At 40.7% G+C, this 27,860-nt stretch overlaps 4 protein-coding genes across 7 annotated transcripts in view; 1 reads left to right on the top strand and 3 right to left on the bottom strand.

Annotated features, from left to right (window-relative positions):
- Positions 1–6,600, bottom strand: part of LOC134435058 (procathepsin L-like) — a 50,759-nt gene extending 44,159 nt beyond the window's left edge. The window contains exons 1-6 of one of the 4 annotated variants that reach the window (XM_063183809.1): positions 6,521–6,600; positions 6,144–6,247; positions 5,852–5,994; positions 5,062–5,262; positions 4,029–4,220; positions 3,591–3,756 (exon numbers count right to left, since the gene is read on the bottom strand). In XM_063183809.1, coding sequence (XP_063039879.1) covers positions 3,591–3,756; positions 4,029–4,220; positions 5,062–5,262; positions 5,852–5,994; positions 6,144–6,247; positions 6,521–6,576 — 862 coding nt within the window. In that variant the 5' untranslated portion in view covers positions 6,577–6,600. The remainder of the gene's footprint in view (positions 1–3,590; positions 3,757–4,028; positions 4,221–5,061; positions 5,263–5,851; positions 5,995–6,143; positions 6,248–6,520) is intronic. The other 3 variants (XM_063183808.1, XM_063183807.1, XM_063183810.1) reach the window with 3 other exon arrangements.
- Positions 6,601–10,653: 4,053 nt separating this feature from the next.
- LOC134435064 (cystein proteinase inhibitor protein salarin-like) lies at positions 10,654–18,145 on the bottom strand. The gene is made up of 5 exons (XM_063183821.1): positions 18,080–18,145; positions 17,153–17,225; positions 15,655–15,797; positions 12,616–12,682; positions 10,654–11,814 (listed from the first exon to the last, which is right to left on the bottom strand). The coding sequence occupies exons 2-5, from the start codon at positions 17,199–17,201 to the stop codon at positions 11,741–11,743; spliced, it is 333 nt and encodes a 110-aa protein (XP_063039891.1). The 5' UTR covers positions 17,202–17,225; positions 18,080–18,145; the 3' UTR covers positions 10,654–11,740.
- Positions 17,803–25,927, top strand: LOC134435066 (cystein proteinase inhibitor protein salarin-like). The gene is made up of 5 exons (XM_063183823.1): positions 17,803–17,824; positions 23,018–23,095; positions 24,261–24,403; positions 24,582–24,626; positions 25,804–25,927. The coding sequence occupies exons 1-5, from the start codon at positions 17,821–17,823 to the stop codon at positions 25,819–25,821; spliced, it is 288 nt and encodes a 95-aa protein (XP_063039893.1). The 5' UTR covers positions 17,803–17,820; the 3' UTR covers positions 25,822–25,927.
- Positions 25,928–26,099: 172 nt separating this feature from the next.
- LOC134435299 (cystein proteinase inhibitor protein salarin-like) lies at positions 26,100–27,175 on the bottom strand. Its single transcript, XM_063184183.1, has 3 exons — positions 27,014–27,175; positions 26,746–26,888; positions 26,100–26,180 (listed from the first exon to the last, which is right to left on the bottom strand). Exons 1-3 carry the CDS (start codon positions 27,117–27,119, stop codon positions 26,100–26,102), a joined length of 330 nt encoding a protein of 109 aa, XP_063040253.1. The 5' UTR covers positions 27,120–27,175.
- Between the last annotated feature and the right edge of the window lie 685 nt (positions 27,176–27,860).

The following is a 27,860-nucleotide window of genomic DNA, read 5'->3' as shown; positions in this document are numbered from 1 at the left end:
TTTAACTTTCCTACATAATATTCATAATTTTAAACATTTTTAAATGTTTGGTTTAGCTTACTGTGGAATGTTCATTAAAATGTGATTAAAAAAATAATTATAACCGAAGCGTGACAGCCGCCAGTTCCCCATGCCACCCACCACCACCCCAGGACCTGCCCCCCAAAATGTCTGTGCACGCCAGTGATCATACATCTGACAGCAAGCCAGCGCCACGTTTAGGTAGCAAAAAAACCCGACAGCCAGCTGTAGATATGCCTCGGAAAAATGGGCTAAGATTTCATGTTTCAACTGATTTGCTTTGCAATTCGTATTTTTGATTGAAGCTTCCTAAATTAAGTTTTCAAATTCAGATTCACCTGCACCTCGAGAGATAGGCAAAGGGAGGGGCAGCATGCGCGTTGCGGGGGGCACGCGCAGCTCTACATGGGAGGGAGGGGGGAGCAAGCATGCATGCGACCAGGGCAGAGACGCAAAATATGTCGAAGATGTCGTGGGAGTAGAGCGACTGCCCTGGCGGCGAGGTGAGCTGGAAACATAGCAGACTACACAGTATTACACTACATGATCACAATTAATGCCTCTTAAAGCCGATCTTGAGTTTAGGACGTTTAGTGATCCTAAATAATCTGACAGCCGGTGTGCCACGTTCAGATATTGGGGAAAAACGACAGCCAGCTAGCTTGCAGTCATTGTCAACGTTTTACATGGCTCAGGTTGTTTTGTGGAAGGCTAACCCAACTAAGAAACATGCAGATGACATGTCGTTTTATCAAGCAAGAGAGAACTTAAGGGGGTAGGCTAGCTAAAGGAAGCACATCTCTGCACTCAGAGTTGGATGCGGAAAAAAAATGAACAGGTGCAGGTGAGGCAGAGAATCTTTTTCAGGATTGTAGAGGTTTGATCTTGGTGAGACCGCTAGGAAAGTGCTTTTTCTTACGCTGATATATTCTCCGACCCAAAGATAGCCTACTGTTTCCACTGTCAAGGTCCATGTAGGCCTAATTGAAATAAATCCACTCCACATGATAACTGACGTTTACTGTTCTTCTCAAGACATAGGCCTACAAAATGTGCATGAACTAACTAAAATATCTGTAATGAAAATAAAAGGTTATAAAGTCTGCGAGAAGCTCGGAGCTTCAGAGCAACAGATAAAGAACTGGTCGCTCCCACGCCACGGTTCTTTGCGATCTGAAATGAAAGCCGGCTCGTCAACTTAAAGCGACAGTACACATTTTTAATAGGCCTATAGGCTACAAAAGACCCAACAAATGACCTAAACCTGTGAATTCTTATTGTTTTAGCTTTGCTATATAATATTTATCATTTTAATCATGGAATATGCCTATTAATGAAATTTCAAATTCAAATTAAATGATCTTTTTAACCATTTTTAAACTATTTCTATTTATTATAACTTAAAGTCTACTTTGACTGCTACAAGGATTATAAAGATGACAGTGGGTTAATTGATTAAGCATCCTCATATTTAGCCTACTAATTTACTCATCATTTCATTTCATTTAAGAGAAGGATGACTCAGAGCCACAGACCTCTGCACATAGGGCAGGTAGGCATAAGACTGATCATCTCTGTGACTGATACAGGTTTAAAAACTATCAAGGCTTTTTCTCATAATTTCATTTAATTTAGGGGCAGCCACATACCACACATGAGGAAATGTGGATCAGGAGACATTTAGGGCAGGTGGGCATAAGGCTGATCATCTCTGATATGATTAATAGGTAGGCCTACATGTTTAAAAACTAGCATGTTATATCATGGTACGCATTCAAGATACTATACAATAAAATAATATAATTATGACAATAATATACTACTTCTACTACTACTACTAAAAATAATAATACCCATGGTGCATTTTCCTAAAAATTCTGAAGGCCGCTCATTGTTGATTGTTTTTTTTTGTTTGTTTGTTTTTTTTTTGGCGGGGGGGGGGGGGGGGGGGAGGGGGGGGGGCGGGGGGTTGCCCTTTCTTCAGGTTAGAGCAACTGCCCTTTGAGATTCCTATGCACGTCCCTGCTATGCGACCCCCGTGTGACCTTGACCTTTGACTCTTAAGGGCTAGATTATCTTGCAACATCTTTGACAATTTATAATGACTAACAACATGGCATGCATTTATAAGAATGTCTTTTAATAGTTTAAGTTCATTTATGACAGGCTTTATTCATAGGATGTACATTAATTCTACAAATATTGACTGAATCAGATGATCATGCAGTTTAGTCAAACTCCCAATATTTTCAAGAGTAAATGTTACATCATACTTAGCAGAAATGAATATCCAAATCGCCATACATATGGTTATTTTACATGTACAGTCCTTGGATCGATGTGGGGTTAGATGCCCCGCTCAAAGGCCTGTTGACTGTGAATGAGGGTACAGGAGGTCACCATTCATTCTGCTAGTAGAAGCTTTGGAACCTGGAATCATTAATTACAATTCAGTGCCACACATGTATATTAAATGGCCTGGTTTTACCTGTCAAATTTAACCAGGTGATTTTCTGGTTGAATGATCACCTGTTTGAATTGGACAGGTAACATCAGGTTATTTGGAATATGTGGCACTGGATTGTCACTAATACATCCAGGTTGGACTAGAGCACCCTAGCATCTGCCATCCAAAATGTCTGCTCATAACTGCTGTGAGTAATGCTGTCTCCATGCCCTTTGCCCTCTGACTCCTGGTCGGACTAGACTAGACTAGAGGGTAAACTGGAGAATTAACACTGCAAAATGTACTGTGAGTAATGCTGTCTCCCTGCCCTTTGACCCCTGGTCAGACTAGACTAGACTACTAGACTAGAGGGTAAACTGGATAGCAGGCGATGCAGCACTGGTTCCTCTTGTTCCTGGTCATCTTGATGTAGCCTTTCTCTCCCCAGCCAACACCAAAACTTCAGAGACAAAACACAAAAGCAGCACAATAAACGGCAATTTGCTAGATAGACCTACTGTATACGCAAGTTATTATTGTTGTTTTTGTTGTGGTTGTTATTATTATTAGTGCTCAGAAATATGCACCTACAAAAACTTGTAATTCTAAGAAATACAATCTCTTAACAATTGTTTACAACAATAGTTCAAGCATTCATGAAAGGGACGTATAAAAATTCCATCACATTTGCTGTGGTTAAGGCAATACTCAATGTTGTTGTGTGGATAAGTGAATGTAGATTACAAAAACCTCACACACACACCTGTTCTTCACCAGCCAGTACTCTTGGCCATTTTCAGTGCCGTAGCCCACAGCCAACATGGCATGACTTGTCATCAAGCTGCTACATGCAGGCTCATTGTACACTCCTAACATGAACCAATCAATCAATTAATAAAATGCAGAGAAATAATCAATACATTCGGAACACTTAAAGTATAAGCTCACTGTACACGGCTTGCATCTGTCATGCTAAATGTTTTACTTAATGCCTTTTTTAAGGTGGAGTGTATGTTCATGCCTTTGCCATCAGATGCAACTTACTGTATACCTGCTTCGAAGGCACTGAGTCAGAAGGAGTCCGGCGTCTTGTGAAAAGGTTTGACACATGACAACATCTTACCAGATGAGTAGTGTAAGAAGGAGTGGTGGCTGGCATCCACAGAAACAGACACTGGACCCACATTCGCCAGAGCCTCTTGCAACGCACGCTCATTCCCCTTGTCCAAATATTGACGTCCTTGGCAGTAGGCACCAATATTCGAAGATTTAAAACGGCATGTTGCATCCTGAGAATTGGTGAAATTTGATTTAAAAAAGAATAGTGTATGGACATTATTATTGTCTCATTGTTCAGGAGGTTTTCAAAAAAGTGTATTCAAGAGCAGCTCAACTACAATTCAAGAAATTAGCTATAATCACACTGCAAACACTTCAAAACATACCATATTCTTTACAAAATCGAGCATCATCACTCATTTTCTGTTCAAATGTAGACTTCCCCTGTGGATTGTGTTTGTAATTTTGGCTTTGTTGTGCTGTGTAGGCTACTGTGTCTTACCCGTGCCTCATAAGGATAGGATGCTTCAGTGTCTATCCCTCCGTTGTCTGTGACGTACTGGAAAGCTCTGTCCTTGTACCCGCCATTGCAGCCCTCATTCCCATACTTCCAACTGCAGTCCACCAGCTGCTGTTCACTCAGAGAGGGGAGTCGACGATATTTGATGCAGGTATGGGACTCCAGCGCACCTGTCTGTTTAAAAATAAAACTCGTAAAAATGAATGTGCAAAAACTGTTTAGTAGACCTTTCTATATTTCTGGAGCTTTAGTAGACCTTTTTATATTTCTGGAGCTTTTCTACTATTTATATAGGACAGTGTGAGAACAGACAGGAAGCAATGGTGAGATGAGATAAGATAAGATTAACTTTATTGTCTGTTTGCACAGAAAGAGATGGGAAAGGGTTGAGAAATGACCCAGGGTGGATTCAAAACTGTCCTGATGGACAATACATGTGGCCCGTATGAGCTCAAGTTTATTAGCATTACCATATACCCCCTAAAGAGCATATTAACATTACGGTAATTTTGCACTCCAGTGCACCTGTCTGTGGCAATAAAGACAGAAAAGAGTATCGTTGCACTCAAGATGTGCTGATACATAAACAGGTGTGTGGACTCCATTAAGTTCACGCGGTAAGGCTGGTTCACATGCTGATAGAGAGAGATAAAGGTCTGGCACAAGGAGGGTTGATTTTCTTATTGAGAGCACAGAAGAAATTAGAGCATGCTGCTTTTCACATATGTCTGAGGCCATTAAAACTCATCTAAAAGAACATTAAAAACACTGTTTAGAGGACCTATTAAATATATAAATTGTGACAGTCACGTACATAGCCTTTGAATGTGGGTCTTATTATCAAACACTATCACAACCTAAACACTTTCCTTATTGTTTATACAAGTAATATGCTAGTAGCATGCTCTAGAAGAAAATTATGCTAGATGAGTGTATGTCACCAGACCTGAATAGATGCATAAATGCACACAATATCAATTCCCCAAAAAAATACTGTATTACCTATATAACTTACAGCACTGAAGGCCCAGCAGGATCCACAGTTGCCTTGGTCTTTAACGTCAGTCACACAGCCGGTTACCCTCCAGTCCACAGACTCAGGCAGTCGAGATGAGCCCAGTTGGGGCTTGTGGGTCATCACTGTCTCCTCAGGGGGGGACATGGTGACATTGCGGGGAGTCTGGTCACCCAGGAGATGGCCATATTCTTCCGCAGTCTGTTCAGAGGGCACAAGACATACAGTAACAGTCTGTAAAAAAAATGTACCGTGTGTGAAGGATCATCAAAGATGCAAAATACTATTGTGAGCTCCAGAATGAACCCAAACAGAAAAGTTCACAAAGTAAGGTTGTGCTTCACACACTGAAAGAAAGGTTTGACACAAATATTTTTTTTTTCTTTTTGAAAAAGAGAACCTTAATTTTGAACGCGGGGGAATCAGATCTACAGTTCTGAATTTTAGAGCGGCACAATGACTACGGACCTCCCATAACCACAACTGAGTCAAGGACATATAGCACACAGATAGGCAAGTAGATTAGAAAGGTCTGACATAAAAGGTTTTTTTAAAAGAAGAAGGATCGATTGGAAACATACAAGTTCGGAGCATACACGTTTTTCTGGAAAGAACTCTAATTATAGATCACACAATGAATTTGGAACTATAACCACGAGTCGAGATGTAAAGCACAGAGAATAGAAGACTAGAATAGAAAGACAGACCTGAACACTGAAATAAAACTGATCTTGTCTTTTGCATCCCCACGACAATGCTACTTTCTACAGAAGCAGGTGTGCTGCCCTACCATGTCTGAGAGGTGGTTCATGCCCCTGCGGTAGGTGTGGATGCCCTGATCAGCCAGGATGTTGTGGGCCAGGACCCTGCGACGGCTGGAGAGCCAGATGTCTTTACGATACGCCTCCTCTTCAACGATTTGGTAGACCTTGCCTATATTGCCAAGATATGAAAAGGATATATGTTTCAATCTTTTTATCTTACTGTTCACAACTGATTAGTTTCATGGTTCATGGTTCATGGTTTCATTAGTTCCATGTTTCAAAATATAAAAAGGATCAAAGATTAACAATGCTTCTCACCAAACTTGAGTTTCCAAGCGTGGAACTCCAGGTCCTCCAGAGAGATGCTGGCACAGCTCACCACTGCCAGACAGGCAGCTGCTATGATGTACAGCTTCATGCTGCTGTAATGGGTGAAAGGAAGACCATAAAGTAATTGAATGAGTGTTGTCTTTCTCTTTTTTGTTGTTCTTTATCTTTCTTTCTTTCTTTGCGTGTGTGTGCATGTGTTTGTGTTTGTATGTGTGTGTTTGTGTGTTTGTGTGTTTGTGTGTTTGTGTGTGTGTGTGTGTGTGTGTGTGTGTGTGTGTGTGTGTGTGTGTGCGTGTGTGTGTGTGTGTGTGTGTGTGTGAATAATGTAGCCTAATGTGCATGAATGTGCTTAATATGAAGCTTACCTTTGTGGAACGGATGACACTCTGAGATCACAAATTGAATGCTTCCAGTTCAGCATGTAGTAGCCTATGTCTTGTTCATCCTCCTCTCACACTCCTTCTGAACTTATAGGCTATCTGATGTACTGTCCACAGACTATGAAAGGAAATTCATAATATACACTTTCAGTTCTCTTTTAATTTCCAGTCAACATGCCTGACCTCGTGAGGGGCTGGCCCACAGACATTTCCCACAGAAAGACATTTAGGAGTTTAGATGTCCAAATCCAGTCCTGGTATTACACCACATCTTTAAGTTATGCTCATTTATTATTTCACTGATTAGAATCATATTATCTGATTTAGTTTGCTTTTTACAATCTACAGCATGTTCACATGACAGCTTTTCTGTGAGAGAAAGATTGAAAAACGCTAATGCATTGTTTACTTGTTTAAATTTAACATCTCTTTTTCTTAAACACTTCCTGTAAATAACCCCCCCCCCCCCCAGCTGTGCCTTATCCACAAAAGCAGAATTGAAAATGAAAATGAAAGTGTCTGTAATGCTGCAAAATAAAACTATTTTATGGACTTAGCATGCCAATTGTTCTGAGCTCTAAGAAAATATTTCATGATAGTATTTAAATGTTAATATTTACTAAGCCCTAAAGTTTATATAATAGTTTTTTTTTTTTTTAAATAATTAAAGGGTCTCAAGAGTCGTGCACATCTTTCACCTCTTCCACAGTGGTTCCTGTAAAAATCTCCTCCTTTATACTGTTATAAGACCATCCATGACTGGTAAAAGTTGATGATCACTTCCAGGGGCGTCGCCAGACCTATTTTACAGGGGCACGTGCCTGGGTATTGATTTGCTGTTTCACCAAAAAACATCAGTCTTGCTACCTTGGAATTTAGCATATGGAGTAATCTACAGAATGCACACAAAATAGCGCACATGCACTACTTACAATAAAAAATGTAATTTACAAGCCTTTAAATATAAATAACTGCAAGAAACTTCACATGCTCACATTGTCACTCTGCCCCTGTACAGCATTAGATCAGCTGACGCCCCTGATCACCTCCACCCTAAAACGCACAAATCCAAAATATAACTGCACTCCATTCACTTGCTTTATTACTTCCTTCACTTCTATTTACTCTAGGCTCAAATGTAAGTAAGAGCCAAATGAGAAAATAATCATTCACTTGAATTAAAATGACTGAATGCAGTTGAAAGGAAAGCTAAAGGTCAGGAAACTTACACCACCTGAGAGAATCACTTTGCAGGTCCAACTGTTTGCATGCCATTCTGTCTGTGTTCCTATATCAGGAAATATGCACCAGCCACACTTTCATTTCTGATGTGGATTGGTCTTTTGGTTCCCTTTTTCTCTCAGTATGTACAGTAGGCTAGTAACTTCAGTTTGCACAGGTGATCTTTTCAAATAATAACAATATACACATATGCAGTGTCTAATGAAAGTCTACGAAACCCTGTTCAAATGCCAGGTTTTCCTTATGTAAAAATGACAAAGAGAAATAATTTCACAACTTTAACATAAACTAGCCTACAACCTGTACAATGCAAAAATGAAAACAACACTTTAATGGGGAAAATAGAAAATTAAAAACTTAAAATGGTTGCATAAACATGCACACCCTTAAACTAATACTTTGTTGCCGCTGCACCTTCAGCTTTTATCACAGCACTCAGTTGTTTATTTTGGTAGGAGTCCATCAGCATAGCACATCAATGTTTTACAACTCCATTTTGCCAAAATGGTCTGTAGGAACGATGTTATTTGGGTGATAAGTGTTGATTTCTAGTCAAACACATTGGAATTATGTCCAAAGAGGTCAAACCTTTTGGACTCAATTCCAAAAGGTATGTGTGACACAAAAACAACACTGCACATCATCACCCAAATAACACCATACCTATGGGTTCAAATTTTTTGTTTTCTCCTGGCTGCGCGACACTAGCTGTGCACAACTGAACCTCCGATTGTTGGAAACCACTGTCAGTCAAGAAAATAGCTCACGTGGTTGGCTGCCAGTGTCGTGCCCCTCCTCACAACATCATGTTTATAAACACGGTGAACCCATGTATAGTAGTGAAGCATGGTGGCGGCAGCATCATGCTTTGGGGTTGTTTTTCTTCAGCTGGAACAGGCCCTAGTGAGGAGGGAATTATGAATAGCTTCAAATAGCATTCAGTGAGTGCATTACAATATGCGGCCTTGCCTACTCCACTTGTGCTTGTTTCTTCGTACCAGGATTTAATATGTCATGATGACATCACTGACAACAGCATTATATTTCAATATATTGCAAAAGCTCAATTGTAAAGTCTTCTTCTCATTTGCAATTGGGATGGTGAATGAAAAACAGTCCCTCAAAAGTTGTTGTGGCTAGGCTGACAGCTGGGAAACGTTATCCAAAGAGGTTGGATATATAATAAGAGGAATCGAAACACGGCCACTCCATGCAAAAGCGTGTGCTCAAAATTTGGTCTCCTAAGGGAGCGTTGTCCCTCCTTCTTCTTCTCTTTTCGTGGTGTTTGCACAAGACGTGCGCTACCGCCATCTACAGTGCTAAGGGGACTCCATTTATTCTCTACCTCAAGATTCCAGAGGTCTCCTAATAGAAGGTCTCCTAAAGGTGCGTTCACCCGACGTAAAGTGGATACCGGAAAAGAACCCGCCTGCTTTATCTCACCCTCATATACGATTCTCTGCTTTATCGTTTTCTCCACGGAGGAGGGGCATGGAGGCGGGGCGAGGCCACAAGCACAAGTGGAGGGAGCAAGGTTGCATATTGTAACGCACTCAGTGACTCAAAACCTTCAGCCTCCTGTTAGAAAGCTGAGAGGAATTTAATGATTCAGCACGACAATGATCCTAAGCAACAACAAAAGAATACCTTCATCAGAATAATATTGAGGTTTTGTAATGGCCCAGAGTCCAGACCTGAATCCCTTCAAAGATCTGAAGAGGAGTGTGGCAGTGTGCACACGTGATGCCCTTGCAATCTGTCACATTTGGAGACATTTCAGGAATGGGCAAACATAGCCACAACAAGATGTGACACACTCCTGCCCAAAATGTCTGAGTGCTGTGATAAAAGCCAAATGTGCTGCAACGAAGTACTGTATTAGTTTAAGGGTGTGTGCATATTTATTCAACCATGTTGTTTTTTATTTTCCATTTCCCCCTTTTAAGTTTTTCAATTGCATTGTACAGGTTATGGCTTATAATAAAGGTGGAAAAAGTTAAATTATTTGTCTTTCCGTCATTGTTTTACACCAAGAAAACCTGTCACTTGAAGAGGGGTATGTAGACTTATAATAAACCATGATATGTTGATTACAGCAACAACACGTTTTTTAATTCTTTGTAATATAATCATATAATTAAATAATAAACATAAACGTCTCCGTTGGTGTTATTATTTTTGAATATTACTTATCTACATCAGAGAGAGAGAGGAAGCATGTCTCCAATCATATGCAATCATATGATTAGGCTCCTGATTATTGCGTTTCATTATCATTATAATCAACTTGCATTTCCTATACCTTATCTTGTGTTATGTATTCAAGAGCCACAGGAGCAAAGGGGAAGTCTAAATGGAGCTACACACATGGCGTCACATTAGCATAATCACACACAATCTCCCAATACTTCTGGACCCCGTTTCGACAGTGTCATTGCTAACTAAGTTAGCAACTTACTTGGTTGCAATGCAATTTCCCATTGGCAACTTACTAAGTTGCTAACTAGTTAGCTACGATACTGTCGAGAAATGGAGTCCTAGGTAGCATGGTCTCAACAAACCACATAAGATAAGCTTTAGTCCAGCTCTTTCCATTCTCAAGGTCACTGAACACATGATCGAGAGCCAAGCTTCCTGGGGACCCCGTCCTTACTGTAACTTTCGAAACAAAACTTGATGACTGTGCATAAAAGATGGTGTTGGAAGTCATAATGAAAGCCTAACCTTGTTGTAGTTACATTAAAACAAAGCCATCTTCTTTAGCAAATCTAAATCATTTTTCTATGTCACACATCTGAGTATATGGGCTGGTGTATCGAGCAGGCAGCCTATGAGTGTGAGTGAGTGAGTGAGTGAGTGAACCAAATGGGCAGAGATGAGGTTGTGCAAATCAAAAGAATTTAATAGTGCAATCAAGTTTTACCCACATCATATCCTCTCAGTTTTCCATGTCCATTTTACATGTGCATAAGGAGCAATTCAGTCTTCACAGACATATTGTATAGAACTGGATTGCATTTCTCGAAAGCGTAGTTGCTAACTATGTTAGCCACTTTGTTGTTTCCAATGCAATTTCCCATTGACAACTACCCAAGTTGCTAACTGGCTAAAAACTACACTTTCGAGAAATGCATCCCAGAATAGTACTTTGTAAACAAACAAGGTGTGCATACCGACATAAATAATCCCAGATCCCAATCATAAGGTGGGTCCAAGTTCAAGACTCAAACACAATGTCATGCAGCCCTATTCATTTGGTGTTGAAGCGTTTGATATTCTGCAACCCAAATGAGAAACCAGAAGCAACATGATCAAAGCAACATGACAGGATGTCCACCTCTGATGACGGGGGATGGCTGATGAGGTTTGTAGTAGTAGTCAGGGCTCTAAATTAATTTTTTCTTCACCAGCCAAAATGGCTAGTACAGTAGATGTTAATCTTACGAGCCAAACACATTCTGACAAATGGGACAAAGTGGCTAGTAGTAAGTTGGTCTTTTCTACCAGCCAAGCTGAAATTTCACCCGCATTTGGCTGGTGCTAGTTTAGAGCCCTGGTAGTAGTGATAATAATAATAATACCACATGGAGAGAGAGAAGGCCATGTTTGATTGCTGAGATTAGATATTAATTCTTACATCAACTCTACCAGTGATTCAATTGGCTTTGATACAGAGATGGCGATTGTTCTTTTTTTTTAAATTATTTCAATCATAATAGTCATGATTATCTCTTTTATATCACTTCATGTACTTAAGGAGTTGAGACGCTGGAGCTGAGCCCTGGAGTGCTAAGAGACACAATGACCTGTGTATAGAGCCCATAATGACACTGTAGACTTCTGCTTTTAAACATGTACTGTAACAGCTTTCATGTACTGTATTTGAAAAAACGGAAACGTTGAGCAGAGCTGCAGTTTCGCAGAGGCCCCTCTGGTATACCGTCTCTGCAGTGACAATGGCTCCTAGTGGCTATGTCCGTGTCCGTGTCCGTGTCCGTGACCATGTCCATGTCCATGTCCGTGATCATGATCATGATCTGCCAGAAAACAGAGGTGAAAAATGTGTAAACTAAATAACACGATGTAGTAGGAATTGAATTAATTGAAATTAATTGTGATTGTTTTCATCCAGGAAGCTCAAGTGAATCGTGCTACTTCAAATACTCCATAAAGCTGCGAGCTGAATGGTGTCTGTCTGTGTGTGTCTGTCTGTGTGTCTGTCTGTGTGTCTGTCTGTCTGTGTGTCTGTCTGTCTGTGTGTCTGTCTGTCTGTGTGTCTGTCTGTCTGTGTGTGTGTCTGTCTGTGTGTGTGTCTGTCTGTGTGTGTGTCTGTCTGTGTGTGTGTGTCTGTCTGTGTGTGTGTGTCTGTCTGTGTGTGTGTGTCTGTGTGTCTGTGTGTGTGTGTCTGTGTGTCTGTGTGTGTGTGTCTGTGTGTCTGTGTGTGTGTGTCTGTGTGTGTGTGTGTCTCTGTGTGTGTGTGTGTCTCTGTGTGTGTGTCTGTGTGTCTGTGTCTGTGTGTCTGTGTGTCTGTGTGTCTGTGTGTCTGTGTGTCTGTGTGTCTGTGTGTCTGTGTGTCTGTGTGTCTGTGTGTCTGTGTCTGTGTGTCTGTGTGTCTGTGTGTCTGTGTGTCTGTGTGTCTGTGTGTCTGTGTGTCTGTGTGTCTGTGTGTGTGTCTGTCTGTCTGTGTGTGTCTGTCTGTGTGTGTGTGTCTGTGTCTCGTTCGAGAAATACATATTTTGTGTGTTTATTTCATTTGAAATGAAAAGGACTTCCATTGAAATTGTGCTTTATAAAAGTTATGAGAAGAGGTGTACAGGAAGAGAAGGTGTTCCACTTACCCTCACTGCCTGAGCCGCACTGCGCCTTTGGTTTACTCCCCATGCAGCAGCAGACCTCTTCAGGTGTCTGTTGAGGACCATTGACAAGATACTGCTCATTACTTTGTACTGTATAAGGTCAAAGTCAATTGTTCAGCTTGGAGCAGGCTTCACTTTTAAATACTTAGACTGTGAGGGTGCTGGATCAAATGTTCAACTCAATTCATGCAAGGTGTGGTGGCCTATTTTTAGAAAAAAAAACTGTGTTATTATTGCACAAATGCATTTCGGCGTGTGCCTTCTTCGGTGTACAATAAGGTCAAAATATCTAAACATGTTTCAAAAGATGGAAAGTAAACTGGTTCACTTCAAAAAGACTAGGCTAGGGATGATTGGAGCACTCAGATACTTTTTAGTTATTTTGTGTGGCGCAAACATAAAGACTGAAGAAGACGCGCACTGGGTTGAAACGTCAGAGTACTGCGTCGAAACGACAATAAAATAACTAAAAAGTATCTGAGTGCTCCAGTCATCATCCCTGGCCTAGTCTTTCTGAAGTGGACCAGTTTACTTTCCATTATCTACCGTCCTGGACTGGAAGCACCAAGAAGGTTAGAGCGCAAGTGACTTCCCTTTTACATGTTGCAAAACATCTCAGTATCTTACCCCATACAAGTGTGAATTTAACTGATTAGGCTAAAAATTGATGTTCTGGCGTTACATGCGTTCTGACTTGGGTCAAAGCTGTGTAATCTGATACACGGCTCTGACTTAAAGATACATTCACACATGCTGCTGCAAGTTACTCGCTTCTAGCTCAATGGCTTGTTCCTCAATCACTCATGGAACAGTCGCTAATGTTCCAGTGGGTTTTAACTGCCACTGCAAAAGCGAGAAGTTAACCGTCAATTCTGTCAGGTCCATTACAGTCAAGAAATACAAGACAGGAAATTCTGAATGCAATGTCTTTATTCTATATGCTATATTATTATTTGAATAGTTATGAATTACACTTTGGCAGTATGGCTCTGTTCAGAGAGGAGTTCCCTGGTTTTCCATGTGAACAAAGGAAAGCAGAATTTCAGGGGACAGCTGCAGCATAGGGAACACTTATCCAAAATAAGATTAGAAGAGCAAACAAATCCCCCATGAACGGAGCAGGCAACATGACCAGGGGTAGAAAAAGAAGGATCACCGCACACTGGACTTACTCATATCAGTGAATGCTGAAAAAAGGTTGGAAACCTCTATCTACAGAAAGGACACAGATAGGAACACGATTTTACATGCATCAAGCTTCCACCCTGACCATACTATTAAAAATATTCCTTATGGACAGTTTGTCAGGCTCAGAAGAATATGCAGCAACGAAAACGATTTTGATACCAAAGCTAATGAAATGGCCCAACGTTTTCAACAAAGAGGGTATGACCCAACACTCATTGATGAAGCCATTGAAAAAGCCCATGGCAGAGACAGAATGTCACTACTTGATCCTAGACCCAAACATGGTAACGACAGAATTACATTTGTGACTGAATATTCCACGGCATCAAAACAAGTCAAAAACATTATCAAAAAACATTGGAATATTCTACAGTGTGATCCTAGCTTACAACACCTCTCATCATCACCACCAAGGTTCTGCTTTAAAAGAGGCCAGAACATAAGAGACATTGTGGTCAGCTCCACATACATGGAAACCCCTAAAACAACTTGGCTTGATAGAGGACTGAATGGCAATTTCAGATGCGGGAAATGCGCATGTTGCTCTCACACCTTTGACACCAAAGTTTTTAGTCATCCCCACTTTTTTGATGATCCTATAGATTGAAATTAAGGGATAGATTGAAATTAAGGGATACAACATGAATTGTTAATGTATAGATTTTAATGTATATATGTATATATTTATTACACACTGCATCTTTGCACATTGGGTTTTGCACTATGCACTTTTACACAGAGGTTATTAAGAGCAACATGACCCTAAATTAACTTTTTGAACTATTTGAAGCCCTTCTGATAAATGTTGTATATTTCTAAAATAATTTGCTTGCCAGGCTAAATGGGAATTAATGTAACAAATGTATCCTCAAAGATAGTGGCTGTAGTGTTATGAAATGTGAATTTCTATTTATATTACTATTTTCATTGTGATCTGTCACGGTATTCTGGTGAGGTCATGTGACCCGGTAATCACCTATTTCACCTGTGGGAGGTATGCGAATGTCAAAGTGAACCTGACGAAGCGCAATGCGAAACGCGTTGTTCACCTAAATAAAAACAGCAAAAACTAAGTCCACCAGTGTGCGGTGATCCTTCTTTTTCTACTATGGATTACTGATAACTGCACTTCACCAGCACCTGGAACCTGGCTGTGCATAGGAGTTCCAGATCTTTGATGACCAGGGGTAGCTTATGCCATGTCATGCACAACAAGGTGGAGCAGAGGAGGTGGTGGACTGCGAAGAGTCGAGCAGCCAAGAGTTGGGAACAAAGTAGAGAACTTTTATAAGATGCCAAATTTTAAACTGACCAGTGAGGAGTGAGTTGATCAGATGATCTAGCACCTGAGACAAATTATAAGCAGCAACCTCTTGACTATCATGGCCTGCCAGAACTGACGATAAAGGCAGATTAATCTGAACTCTGCATTCCAAAATATTTTTTATCTCAGGATCTGCCCACATCACATCACTTGTATTCTCCTCACCTGTCCAGACCTTGCTTTGCTGGAACACATCATTCTATTGACTCTCTCACTGAGCAAGTAACTTGTAGTGACATGTGTGAATGTAGATTTAGTGATCCGATGCTGCCCCCCAGCTGCTGTTACCAGTACTGCAGCTGAACTGACGTTTCATGCAAATTCACATTCACAAATTGTGTGAATCACGCGACCATTTTCAAAGGAAACCAACAGTAGAAGTCTCAAGTAGCCTAAGTACAATTTTGTCTGGTTTGGGGTTTTTTAAAAGATGGTGATGTGTTAAAAATGAAATGACAATGTATTACGATAACATGATTTAAATTAAAAGAAGGACGATGGCATCTCACCATATCTGCAAAGTGGTTGATGCCCTGGGTGTATGTCTCCTGGCCTTGCTCTGCGCGCGCATTGTGGGCCAGAACTCTGGTGCGGGTGTCGGCCCAGATGGCTTTACGCCGGGCCTCCTCCTCAGGGGAGCAGTAGCTCTTCTCTATAGGGGGCACAAGGACAGGTCAGGAAGTGAAGATAAACCGGTCATAACATACCCACATACATACAGTAAACACACATACGGTACAAACACACACATACACAAATAGATTTTAAAATGTTGAAAAACAAATAACAATACAAGTCGACCTAGTTGCACTGCTATACATGCTGTAGATTTTATAACGAGCTTTTTGGTGTCCTTACTGAGAATCAAATCTTATAGCAGGAGGAGACTGAGATACACACAGAGAGAGAGAGAGAGAGCGAGAGAGCGAGAGAGCGAGAGAGCGAGAGAGAGAGAGAGAGAGAGACAGAGACAGACTAGTGTTGCCACCTGTCCAAGCTTTCCCTGATGTGCTCAGTTTTTAATGGTCTGTCCCAGAAAAAAAAAATCCCAGACACTAAATGACAGATGGCACTGCATACAAGCAAATAGGTCGATCAAGTTTGATAAAGTCCAGGTTTTGTGTTGAACAGAGGTGGCAATCCTAGCCAGGGCTGGGATATGAACCAAGCCGGACTCAAACCTAGCCAGGGTCCTCTGTGACCATGACAAATCAAAAGCAACAAAACCTTTTGTAAACGCTCATCAGTTCGGAACAATCAAACGATAGAGATAAGCGTGTTTGGAAAGATGAAAAATAAGGGCATCTGGTTAGCCTGGAACATTCAGTGCACACCATCCCATGCTGCATGCATGAGTGAACAAGGGGGGGATTTCAGACCTCTTCATCTGGGGCCTATACTACTGTACAAAGCTGGTTCAGGATAAGTTAAGGTTAAGTTACCTAAGTTAAGGTAAAACATCTAATAGAAGAGTCCTCTTTTTCTTAAGAAAAGCTCCTGTATTAGATGATTTACCTCTTAACTTAACCTTAACTTATCCTGAACCAGCTTTGTAGTATAGGCATCTGCCCTGCTTTGGTACAGATCCTCTGGTATGAAAACAACGGAGACAAATTCAACCAATGTGTTAACTCCAATTTCAGACCAGAGCCCCTCAAACATAGTAAATCCCAATTTAACCCCCGCTTATACCCTAAAGACCTTAGCCTACCCTAATACTCTAATATTATGACACTGCCTTGTTTGTATGTGAAAGGAAATAGTAATGCTAGTTGTGTGCAGTGTTAAGTAGGGCCAAGGACCATGCTTTTAGTAATTTAGCAATGATAAGTCTTTACCATAATGGGCATTATCACGGTTAAATTATTGTGTGTGGGAGTGTGCAATGCAAATTGTGAGTGCTAGGCCTATGTATTGTTCTGCTGAACAAATAAAGAGCACAAACCATGAATAGGCTAGTAGAGAAATAGAATAGAATCAGAAGAATGAGGGGCTTGAAGAACTGACCAAATTTGACTTTCCACTCCTGGAACTCCTGGTCTATGTCAGTGGCCATCTTTATTCTCTTCTCGTCTCGTCTCTGCAGGGAAGAAGAATGTATACAGATGGTTATTTATTTATTGTTACAGAATTTCAACATCTGTAGGCTAGGCATTCGAAGAAAGAGAAGGCTTAGGCCTACTATTAGGCCTATAGCCTTGCATGCACCGTCCTGTACTAGCCTAAGGACCTCAGACAACATGTTTACTGGCAAAACTAACAAGAAGTAGGCTTCAAAAAATGAGGCAGGTGCAGGGTAGGCCTACTGTGAAAATACCTAATGAAGTACACACAGATAAAGTACACACAGAGATAGAGGATGTAGGTTAAAAAAAATGTGGCAGAGTGGACAGTCTCTTATTTCAATCCTACCTCCATCACTGAAAACAAAAAATATCTTCCCATGTAGTGATAGGCCTACATCTCCCTCTAGCGGCGTATTAGCAGGTCTAACTTGTGGGAAAGGAAAAAATCAAACCAGCTGTGTACGGTCTAGTAGGCTAGTTAATCCTCTCCACATTTTCACACACCGTCATGAGCAGAAAAAAGCTCAAAACGTTGTTACCCAATGTTAACCTTAGATAGTCTACGGTCTTCGAGGGTATACATGGATAAAAGACCTAGCCTAAACGTCCATGGGTAAATACTAAAAAGTGACATATCGGGTGTTCTACTTTCGGTTCTCCACCAAACAGCTGCTACTACAATGCGCTGCGTCCCTCGCGCTGGCTGGCTACATCACCACACACTTTAACGGTAGCCTCTCATTTAAACTAGAATCATAGCTGGACGACACCAAAGCAAGGCAAGGAACAACAGAACACATTTTATTCCAACATCGTTGCACAAGAACAGATAGCATTGCAAGTGATCTGAAGGAAGGCTAGTACTTACGGAGCGCTGTTTCAACGTGCTGAGCTTCCGAGTTGGGCACCAGCAGCAGCAGTTTCTTAACGGAGATTGCAGTAGGCTATCACATGACTGGGGGACAGGGCCGCAGCTAAGGTTTTGGAGGCCCTACGCATAATTGGGCAGGAGACCCCCCCTCAACTACTAGGCTACTACTAGGCCCTACTACTAGGCTACTACTAACAACAACGAGAATACTAATAACAATCCAGTAGCCTATGCCCGAAAAATGATGGGCCTTGCCCTTTTGATAACTAATAAATACAGGTCCTTCTCAAATAATTAGCATATTGTGTTACAGTTCATTTTCCCCCATAATGTAATGATAAAAAATAAACTTTCATATGTTTTACATTCATTGCACACCAACTGAAATATTTCAGGTCTTGTTTTGTTTTAATATTGATGATTTTAGCATACAGCTCATGAAAACCCAAAACAAAAAAGCCTTGTTCATTACTCAAAACCGCAGTCATGGGTTAGACTGCTGACCTGACTGTGTTTAACATTGAAGTCAATGGCAGTGGCATTGCTTGAGGGTTATGAAAGCCCAGATATCATTGATGCTTAGCTCTTAGCTGTCAGCTCTTTTTTGTTCTTTGATCTGGTGACTCACACTTCCCTCTTCATTATACTCCATAGATTTCCATACCAAGTTTTTCTATTTTTAACAAAAATCTAATTCTAATTTGCCAGAAATGAAACCCCACTGAAAGTCAATGGTCAGCAGTCTAACCCATGACTGCGGTTTTGAGTAGCCTAATGAACAAGGGTGAGACTTTTTAAAGCCTCAGGAAGCTTTTACCAGTGTTTAGAGTTAATTGGTTAATTCAGATGATTAGGTTAATAGCTTGTTTAGACAACCTTTTCATGATATGCTAATTTTTTGAGATAGGAATTTTGGGTTTTCATGAGCTGTATGCCAAAATCATCAATATTAAAACAAAACAAGACCTGAAATATTTCAGTTGGTGTGCAATGAATGTAAAACATATGAAAGTTTATTTTTTATCATTACATTATGGGGGGAAAAAATGAACTTTAACACAATATGCTAATTATTTGAGAAGGACCTGTATGTTTTGTAACGTAATTTAATCATTTTTCATGACGTTTTTCAATTTAGGAGGACCCAATTTTGGGATCAAAGTGGTTGAGGCCCTAAGCGATGTGCTTAGCCTAAGCTATAGCTCTGCTGGGGGCGATGTGAGTTTCGGGTTGTGGAAAAAGCGCACCATGGATTTGTTTTAGGACACAGTTTTTTCTCTTTTTTTCCCCTAATACCTTTGACACACTTAAGCCTACAAAGTATTACATGAAAAAAAGAAAATTAAATTATTCGCCCTTAGCCAGTACCAGTAGGCCTAGGCTACTGCTTTGTAACGGGACTGTCAAAGGGGGACATGCCTATTGTGGAGAGGTAATGCATTTAGGGCCAAAAGTAGATGTGAAAATTGTGCGTAGCCTACATGTTTGATGTTAAGTAGGCGACTTCATTTAAAAAATGAGACTTAGACTTAACTTGGCTTTGGTACCACTTGGACTTGACTTGGTCAAATGTGTCTGAACTTGTAACTTGACTCGGACTTGATTGGAAGGACTTGAGACTTATTGTGACTTGCAAATTAGTGCCTTTGTCCCATCTCTACTATTTAGGCCTATTCATCAAAGTTTTATGTTGTAATTTTGTGCACAATTCTTAAGCCTATGCTCCAGGCAGAGCAATCAGAGTTAGCCTACTTTCATTCATTCACATTCGTTTACTTTCAGTGACTGTTGCAGCTTTCAAAGACATCAGTTTATGAATAGGTGTCCTGAAAAGTGCTACACACATTGTTGTAAAAGAGGTCTAAGTTTTAAAATAATAATTTTAAATAAATAACTCTTGGTATTTTGGGTCAATCACTGTCAGTAACTGTTCAAGGTCTCGTATAGACTTAGATGAATAGGCAGCGACAAAACAACAGAGTGATCAGTTAAAAACATATTAGCTAATTTTAAAGTAGCCTAGCCTAGATTTTTGGGACACCAAGTTGGCAAAGAACAACAAAGACATGGTGTTTGCAGGCTCATTTACTGATACTTTGTATTATTTAGGAATGTGAGTTTCTGATTGATGTCCAGAGCTAAAGCAATGGAGTTTGCACTGAATTGTTATGCAATTGCTTTGCCAAGGGATTGAGGAATGTGTCGATGTAATGGCAAGTTTGCAAAGACACATGTTTGCAAGAGATAGCTTCTTTTCTGCTGAGATAGTGTTGTAATTTGCCAATATAATGATTAAGTGTTTTGCAAGACAGGATTTCAAGAGAGCTTCTGCTCCTGGTAGATAATGATGCCGAATTCTGAGTGAAGGTTTCATTTTCATGAAAAAAGGGTACGGTAAGTTATGTTGTGCAAGTTGTATTCCTCTGTAATATATATATATTATATATATATATATAGGCCTATATACAGCACAGGGCGATAGCCTCCTTCCTCTTTTGAAAAGGGGCCTGTCATTTTTACATTTTAACACGTCAGTTCACACACTTCGAATCCTTTTTTTGTTTGCTTTATTGGCAACCGAACTACATTTCAACCTCATTTTTTACAACTTCCTCCATGCTATCATATTTTATATTCACCTGCATGTATGTCTAACACACCAATACTAACACACAGTCAGTCAGACCAAATTCCAGCAGTCAGACCACCAACCGACAAAGAGCAAGGCAAATCTTAATATATAGAGTACATGTAGGCCTATATGCAGTTTATATATCCCATTTAGAAAAAATAAATCATAATAATGATAATAATAGCCTTAACTTTGTTATTATACCCTGTTTTTCCACCTTTCCTACTTCCACCAAGTAACAGCAGCAGAGCAGAGCTGTTCTTCTGCCCTTAACTGTATGTAATCTTCTGCATTGCCTATAAAACTGAGCTGACGGTGACATCTTCGCCAGCAGACTGCATTGCTGTTCATATTACACTGACATTCGCATTTTGTTTGTCGAGTAGGCTACTACAGACTAACACAGGGAACTACAGTATAAGCTTTAAACTGACCAGACTGAGATAAGCTGTTAAAACCGGATGACTGGATTCTGGATGAATGCCTGCAATGCAGCTTGCCGTGACAGGGCTGTTAGCATAGGCAGCTTTGGCCTGGCCAAGGATAAAGACATCTGGTAGGGCCACCCAATCTATACAATGGACTGCATTCTGGGCCCCCTCTCTCCCTGGGCCTCCTCGACTGACTCCTCTGTTCCCCCTGTCAGCTTCCTGGTGCAAGTGGAAATACCTGCAATATTCATAAGTGTGTCCTAGCGAATGGATTCAGTCAATAGGCTATCAGGGTTCCTTGTTTGTCTTTTGTTTTTGGGAGTCAGATAGTTTGGGTATGTTGGTATGTGTGGTCGTCGTTCATAAGGTTATGAAAAAGGGTTATTATGAAACTTTTTAACATACTTTGAAGGCCCCTTTGAAATATGAAATTACTAGAGAAAGGTATTAGTCCACTCAGCCATAGAGCAGGCTGCTAAAGACACATGCACCCCCTCGCACGAACACACGCACACACGCACACGCGCACGCGCACACGCACACACACACACACACACACACACACACACACACACACACACACACACACACACACACAGATGAAAGAAAGAAAGAAAGAAAGAAAGAAAGAAAGAAAGAAAGAAAGAAAGAAAGAAAGAAAGAAAGAAAGAAAGAACACTGAAAACTGTGGAAAACATTACAAAGGTCAAGTGGAGTAGGCCTAATGATTGACCTTCTGTTGACCTTGGTGAGGTGGCCTGTGTTGCATCAATCTGACACCCTGCTGTGGGGGAGAACCACAGAACAGTTGGGGAGTAGACTTACTGTATCATGAAGAAAGGAAGATTTGTTTTGGTCATGATTAATGTGTGCCAAATGTCAACTATTTGAGACAAAAGAAAAAGACAGAAAATAGAGGAGAAAGTTTAGTTTTGCCATCCCATGTTAACAGCATGGATAATAATCTATCATCTAAACTCTTTTTAAATATATATATATTTTTATGGGCTTTTTGACTTTATTGCAGATAGGACAGTGAAGATCGACAGGAAGTGAGTGTGGAGAGAGAGACGTGGTGGGGTTGGGAATATGACCCCGGCCGAACTCAAACCGGGGTCCCTATCTGTGCTGACATTCTGTCTGTCTGTATGTCTGTCCACACAAGGCCACTGACAGCTTTGGCCAGACTCAAGAAAAAAGTCCCCCCCCCTCCCCCCACCCCACCATACAAAGGCTATATACAATGTTCAATACAATGTAACGAGAAGATGATTCTAGGTCCCCTCTCTCCCTGGGCCCGGGACAACTGACCCCTTTGCCCTTTCTCGAAGTGCGGTCAGTGCTGCTGTCAGTAGACACCTGATCTGTTATTGCAAAATCGATTGCATGAACTCTTGAAAATCGAGTCACAGAGTTTATTATCTTTTCCAGTCAGAGCACACCCAATTTATGAAATGTGGAATTCCCACACTCCTTGGTTGCCATGGATATGTCACATCCTGTGTAGTCCTCGATGCTATATAAACTGTAGTGACTGTACATGGTATCTAGGACTCAGACATTCCATACAGATTTCCGTATTCTATTTCATACACCCTAGGAACTGAAATTGAGTGTGTCCCACTCCCAGCTGTAAGTATAAAATGCCTCTGTCATTCATTTAGGCCTACAACTTTTAGGACATATGTTTAAACTAGTCGGTTTTAAACAAAACAATTATCTGACACGTGATCTATATGTCTCAGAATTACTATTTGTGCCTATGTTACATGTTAATCTAACACTCACTAGGCTATACAGTATGTGGTAACTCTATGACCCAAAATCACTAAATGTGTTAACTACTGGATATGCCTCTTCTTTCATTTATAGAGAAAAAAACAAAGATGGCTTCTAACAACGATGATGCTGCCATCGATAAGGAGTTCCAAGATTGGAAGGTTGAATATGGTAAGTAGCCTACTCTATTTTATTCATTTGATCAGCCTACTATAAAACACATTTTACAAGACATAGATTGATTGCCATAACAATTTAGTGTTCATGATTCATGTCTTTATTATTGAAATATAGGTACGTCAATGTGACAGATGAGGCATAAGGTACAATCTCATATCATTGTTTTTTTCATTTGGCAGCAAGACAGAGGGCAAGATAAAGTAAATCTAGCAGCAACACCATGAACTTTTAAAAAGCAAACTGGGGTAACTATTTTATCAGGGCTTTAATTACAGTGTGCTTCCTCATTAGCAGGGCTGGCGCTAGGCATAGGCAGATAAGGCAGTCGCCTAGGGCACCAAATGTCTAGGGGGCGCCATAAAGCCCAAAGGTCCCACAGAATTAGAAAGTCAAGCAAAATAAAACATTAAACCTTACATTCACAACGTTGTCATGGGCACTCAGTATATGTAGGTACTAGATCTATGCTCAATGTCTAAATCAAGTCAAGTGCACAAAAGGAAAGGGGGTGCTTGCCTAGGGCACCAAATGGACTAGAACGGCCCCTGCTCATTAGGTACAGTGGAACAACTGGTAATAACATGTACAGTAAGTACAACTGTAGTACATGGCATTATATATTTTATGTATCTACATACATGTATCAAGTTTTATAATACTTTGCCAAAGTGATGAATTCTTCCAGGGAGGCAAAGGGCTGAACAGAGGCCCAAGGCACCTTTGGTATGTAGATACACAAAAATACACATTGTGAGTATGATGTAATAACATCTACTACAGTACTTACATGTTATTACACCAGCTATTCCACTTTACCTACTGAGTAAGTACACTGGAATTAAAGCCCTGTTAAAATAGTGTTACCGAAAACGGGCTACTCTGTGCTATAGCTACTGGTTATGGTAGGTTAATGGGCACCACTATTAAGATCATTTCTAATATGGTTATGGTACTATGTTACAGGGCACACACAGGCATTCAAGTCACATAAAGAGAAGTTCGATTAAGTGGTTGGGACTCAAGCCCCATTGTGATTTTAGCCCTCAAAAACATCAAACTGAGACATCAATGTGTCCTGCTTGACGTACAGGGAAACAGTGTCTATTCTATTCTATTCTATTCTATTCTATTCTATATTCTATTGCTTATCCCACAGGGAGACATTACCGTGACGCTGAAGAGGAGGCCATGCGTAAAGCAATCTGGCTGAAGACGCGTGATCGTGTTCTGGCCCACAACGCACGGGCTGAGCAGGGCTTGGAGACCTGGAAAATGGGACTTAATAATTTCTCTGACATGGTAATGACAACATTTTTCACCCTGAGTTTTGTCAGTGTCTGCAAAGGACCCGAGCCGGAATCGAACCCGGGTAGCCGGCGTGGCAGCCCAGCGTCCTATCGTTAGAGCCACGGTAGGGCTTACTGTGTACATTTTCACCAGTCTGTGCATGTCTCATATGTTTGATTCATCTCCATAGAGACCTGAAGAAATGCCAAAAAAAGGCCTCATCCTCCCAGACAAGGTGAAGCATTCGCACCACTGATCCCACTGCAGAACATTTGCACAATAAAACTTTTATTATGACAGGACATGGAAGATACCGTAGACAGGAAAGACAGCACTGATGCCACTGCAGAATGGCTCTGAGCATTTGAGTTCATGTTCACCCTTCATGTAGGCCTACAATTCTTTTCAGATATTATGGGGCTTTTTTGCTCTTATTACAGTATGGTAGGCCAATGACGATAGACAGGAAAGCAGTGGGAGAGAGAGACAGGGGAAAGATCAGAATATGGCCAAGGGCCAGACTCAAACCCGAGTCCCTGGATTTATGGTATGGCATCTTAGCCCACTGAGCCAACACCACCACCCCTATGCATACTTTATTGGATTTAAAGGGACAGTTTGGTCAATTTCAACATGCAGTTGTAATGCTCACACTACCCTGGACTCGTCAGTGCCTGAGATTTTTTTTTCTTCTTCTTCAGCCGTTTCCGAGATCCTGGTCATTGTAATGGGGGCAGCTCTTTGTTTACATTTCAAAAAAACATTTTTATTTATTCCCAAAAACATCCAAAAGGTTATAAAACATCAGCAGACAACTAGCAAACAGCAGTACCTTTTGGGAAAATATTTGGAGTTGGCCTATGTTTCATTTTTTAAAAATGTAAACAAACGCTGCCCCCATTAGAATTGCTCATATCTCGGAAAGGGCTGAGCCGAAAAATGTGGCATCACCAGGTACTGACAAGTCAAGGGTAGCGTGAGCAATACAACTGCATGTTGAAATTGACCAAACTGTCCCTTTAACAGTTTTTTATTTTATTATAGGCCTACTCTAATTCTATGACTAGTATGTATGTGTCATAAACCAGTTGTAAAGTTAAAACAATAATAACATTTAACTATTAGTAAGCAATTGAATACAAATATTTGTAAAGATTTAAACGCATGTATCTACGGATGTTTATCCAACATATATGTGCCAGTATATGCTTCTGTGTACGATATGCATATTTTTCACTTGCAGACTATGGATTACATTGAAAAAACAAAACACTTTGATTAACACAGCAAATGTTAACATCACATTCCTGGACTCAGTAGGCCTACAGTCAGTGTACACACAGCCAATGTTTTGTGTTTTAGCTTATCTTCTTCTCATTAATCTTTCTTTTTTCCCCCTTCCATGACCACAGCCAGACAACCACAGCTGAGAGATGAAGGCCTTTGCAATGACAACCACCGATATCATTACATTTCTGCTGGATGTAATCATGTAAATTGGATGCAAATTAAACTTTTGTGTTTGTAAAACTTTTATTGAGCATACATCGTTGATCCTAGAATACATTTCACCATTGGTATGTCATATTTCTGCAGCTACATATTGGGGGTAAAAGCATTTGAGCTGCTCTGAGTCTGAGCATGTACAGAAGCGTCAATGCATTTGATGGGCACATTGATATACTGCCGCTAAACAATATGTCTTTCATCAATTTGGTACACCACCCTCCACTTCTAAGCTTGATTTAGGCACCTTCATCAGCATCGTCCCAGAGAACTCTTCCCATGTCTATAAAACAGCCAAAATAGAAACAAGAAAAAGAGAAAAAATCATGTTGAACACGCATTGGAAAAACATTGCTTTAGTGGTGATGTATTTGCACCTTACACAGTAAATTGTGTTGTGTTGATTCAACACTTAGAGAGTCAATTCAACATCTTCTGCATTATAGTTCGTCCCACAGTACTCTCTAAGTGTTGAATACTTCACTGTGTAATTCAGCCGTGGCCTAACGGTTAAGGCGATGGGCTTTAGATCAGGGGTTTGCAGGTTCATTTCCCACCCTTCCACTCCCTACTGCACTCCATGGCTGAGGTGTCTTTGAGCAAGGCAACTAACCCCGCACTGCTCCAGGGACTGTAACCAATACTCTGTAAATAACTAAGTTGCTTTGGATAAAAAAAGTGTCAGCTAAGTGTAATGTAATGCCATGGGATATAAAACGTAAAGGGACAATGCAACACTGCACCACTGCTGCTTGACATTTACAGTGTTTAAGGTGGGTAGAGCAATGAGTGAAGTCATCCAGATTTCCATTCAATTTACACCAAATTAAAACGTCGGTCAATCTTACCATGTCAGCGAAGTGGTTCAGGGCCATACTCCAGGTCTCAAGCCCCTGTGAAAACTGAGCATTGTGGGCCTCGATCCGATCCCAGTTGTCAGTCCAGATCTGTTTACGCTTGGCCTCTTCCTCAGGGGAGCTGTACACCTTTCCTGCAAACAGTCGCAAAACACACCCATGCACGTGAGTGTTGCATTTTGTCTTAAATAAAACAAAACAGTTGATGTTTGAAGCATTTACAGTGATAAAAAGCTTAGTGACGAGATCGCTGCCTCACCAAATTTGACTTTCCATTCCTGAAAGGTCTTGTCCAGATCTACAGAGCCCACACTGGCACAGCTCACTGCTGCCACCAGAACAATTGCGACCACCAAGAACTTCATGTTGCCAATCTCAACACAACACTGTAAGAGCACACACAGGACCAACAGTACCAACAGCTGCTATAATTCACTGGGTTTCACTCAGTCGTACACCTGCTTTATATTGACTTGAACCCTCCCTCTCTCTCTCTCTCTCTCTCTCTCCCTCTCTCTCTCTCTCTCTCTCTCTCTCTCTCTCTCTCTCTCTCTCTCTCTCTCTCTCTCTCTCTCTCTCTCTCTCTCTCTCTCTCTTTATTGTTTAATAAGTCAGAGTCCAGAGTAAATCATGACAATGCCAAAAACTTCTTGTCCAAAAATGGTAGTGAGTTCTAGCCTCTGAATAGAATAGCTTATGATCATTTCCTTGTCCTTTCTGAGCAAACGTTTTGTTGCTAATTCATGTTCTAGAAAAATAGATAGGGGGGGGGGGGTTGTCAGGTTAGAGGTCGTAGTCAGGCTAGAGACTATGCTCTTTCAGGATTTTGTAAGAGGAATATGGGAGGTGCTCATGTGATAAACTCCAAAATTTTAGTGAACACATCAGACAAGGTTTAACCTTGTGTTTGAGTTTGATGGATGTACTTCTGTAGTTTATTGTAAGACAAGAAGATAATGATAACAAAGGTCCTCAAATGAGTTTACCTTGCACTACAACTTGGGCCCAAAATCATGATGGTTTAGGACCACTGAATAACTATAGGATTAGGTTTAATCGGTATTTTGTGAAACAGGTTCTTACTGTCGTAATTGGAACTTAAGCTT

This window comes from Engraulis encrasicolus, chromosome 19 (genome assembly GCF_034702125.1).
Source record: "Engraulis encrasicolus isolate BLACKSEA-1 chromosome 19, IST_EnEncr_1.0, whole genome shotgun sequence".
NCBI lineage: Eukaryota > Metazoa > Chordata > Actinopteri > Clupeiformes > Engraulidae > Engraulis > Engraulis encrasicolus.
Note: the sequence above shows the minus strand (reverse complement) of the source record. Positions and strands in the feature narration are given on the sequence as shown.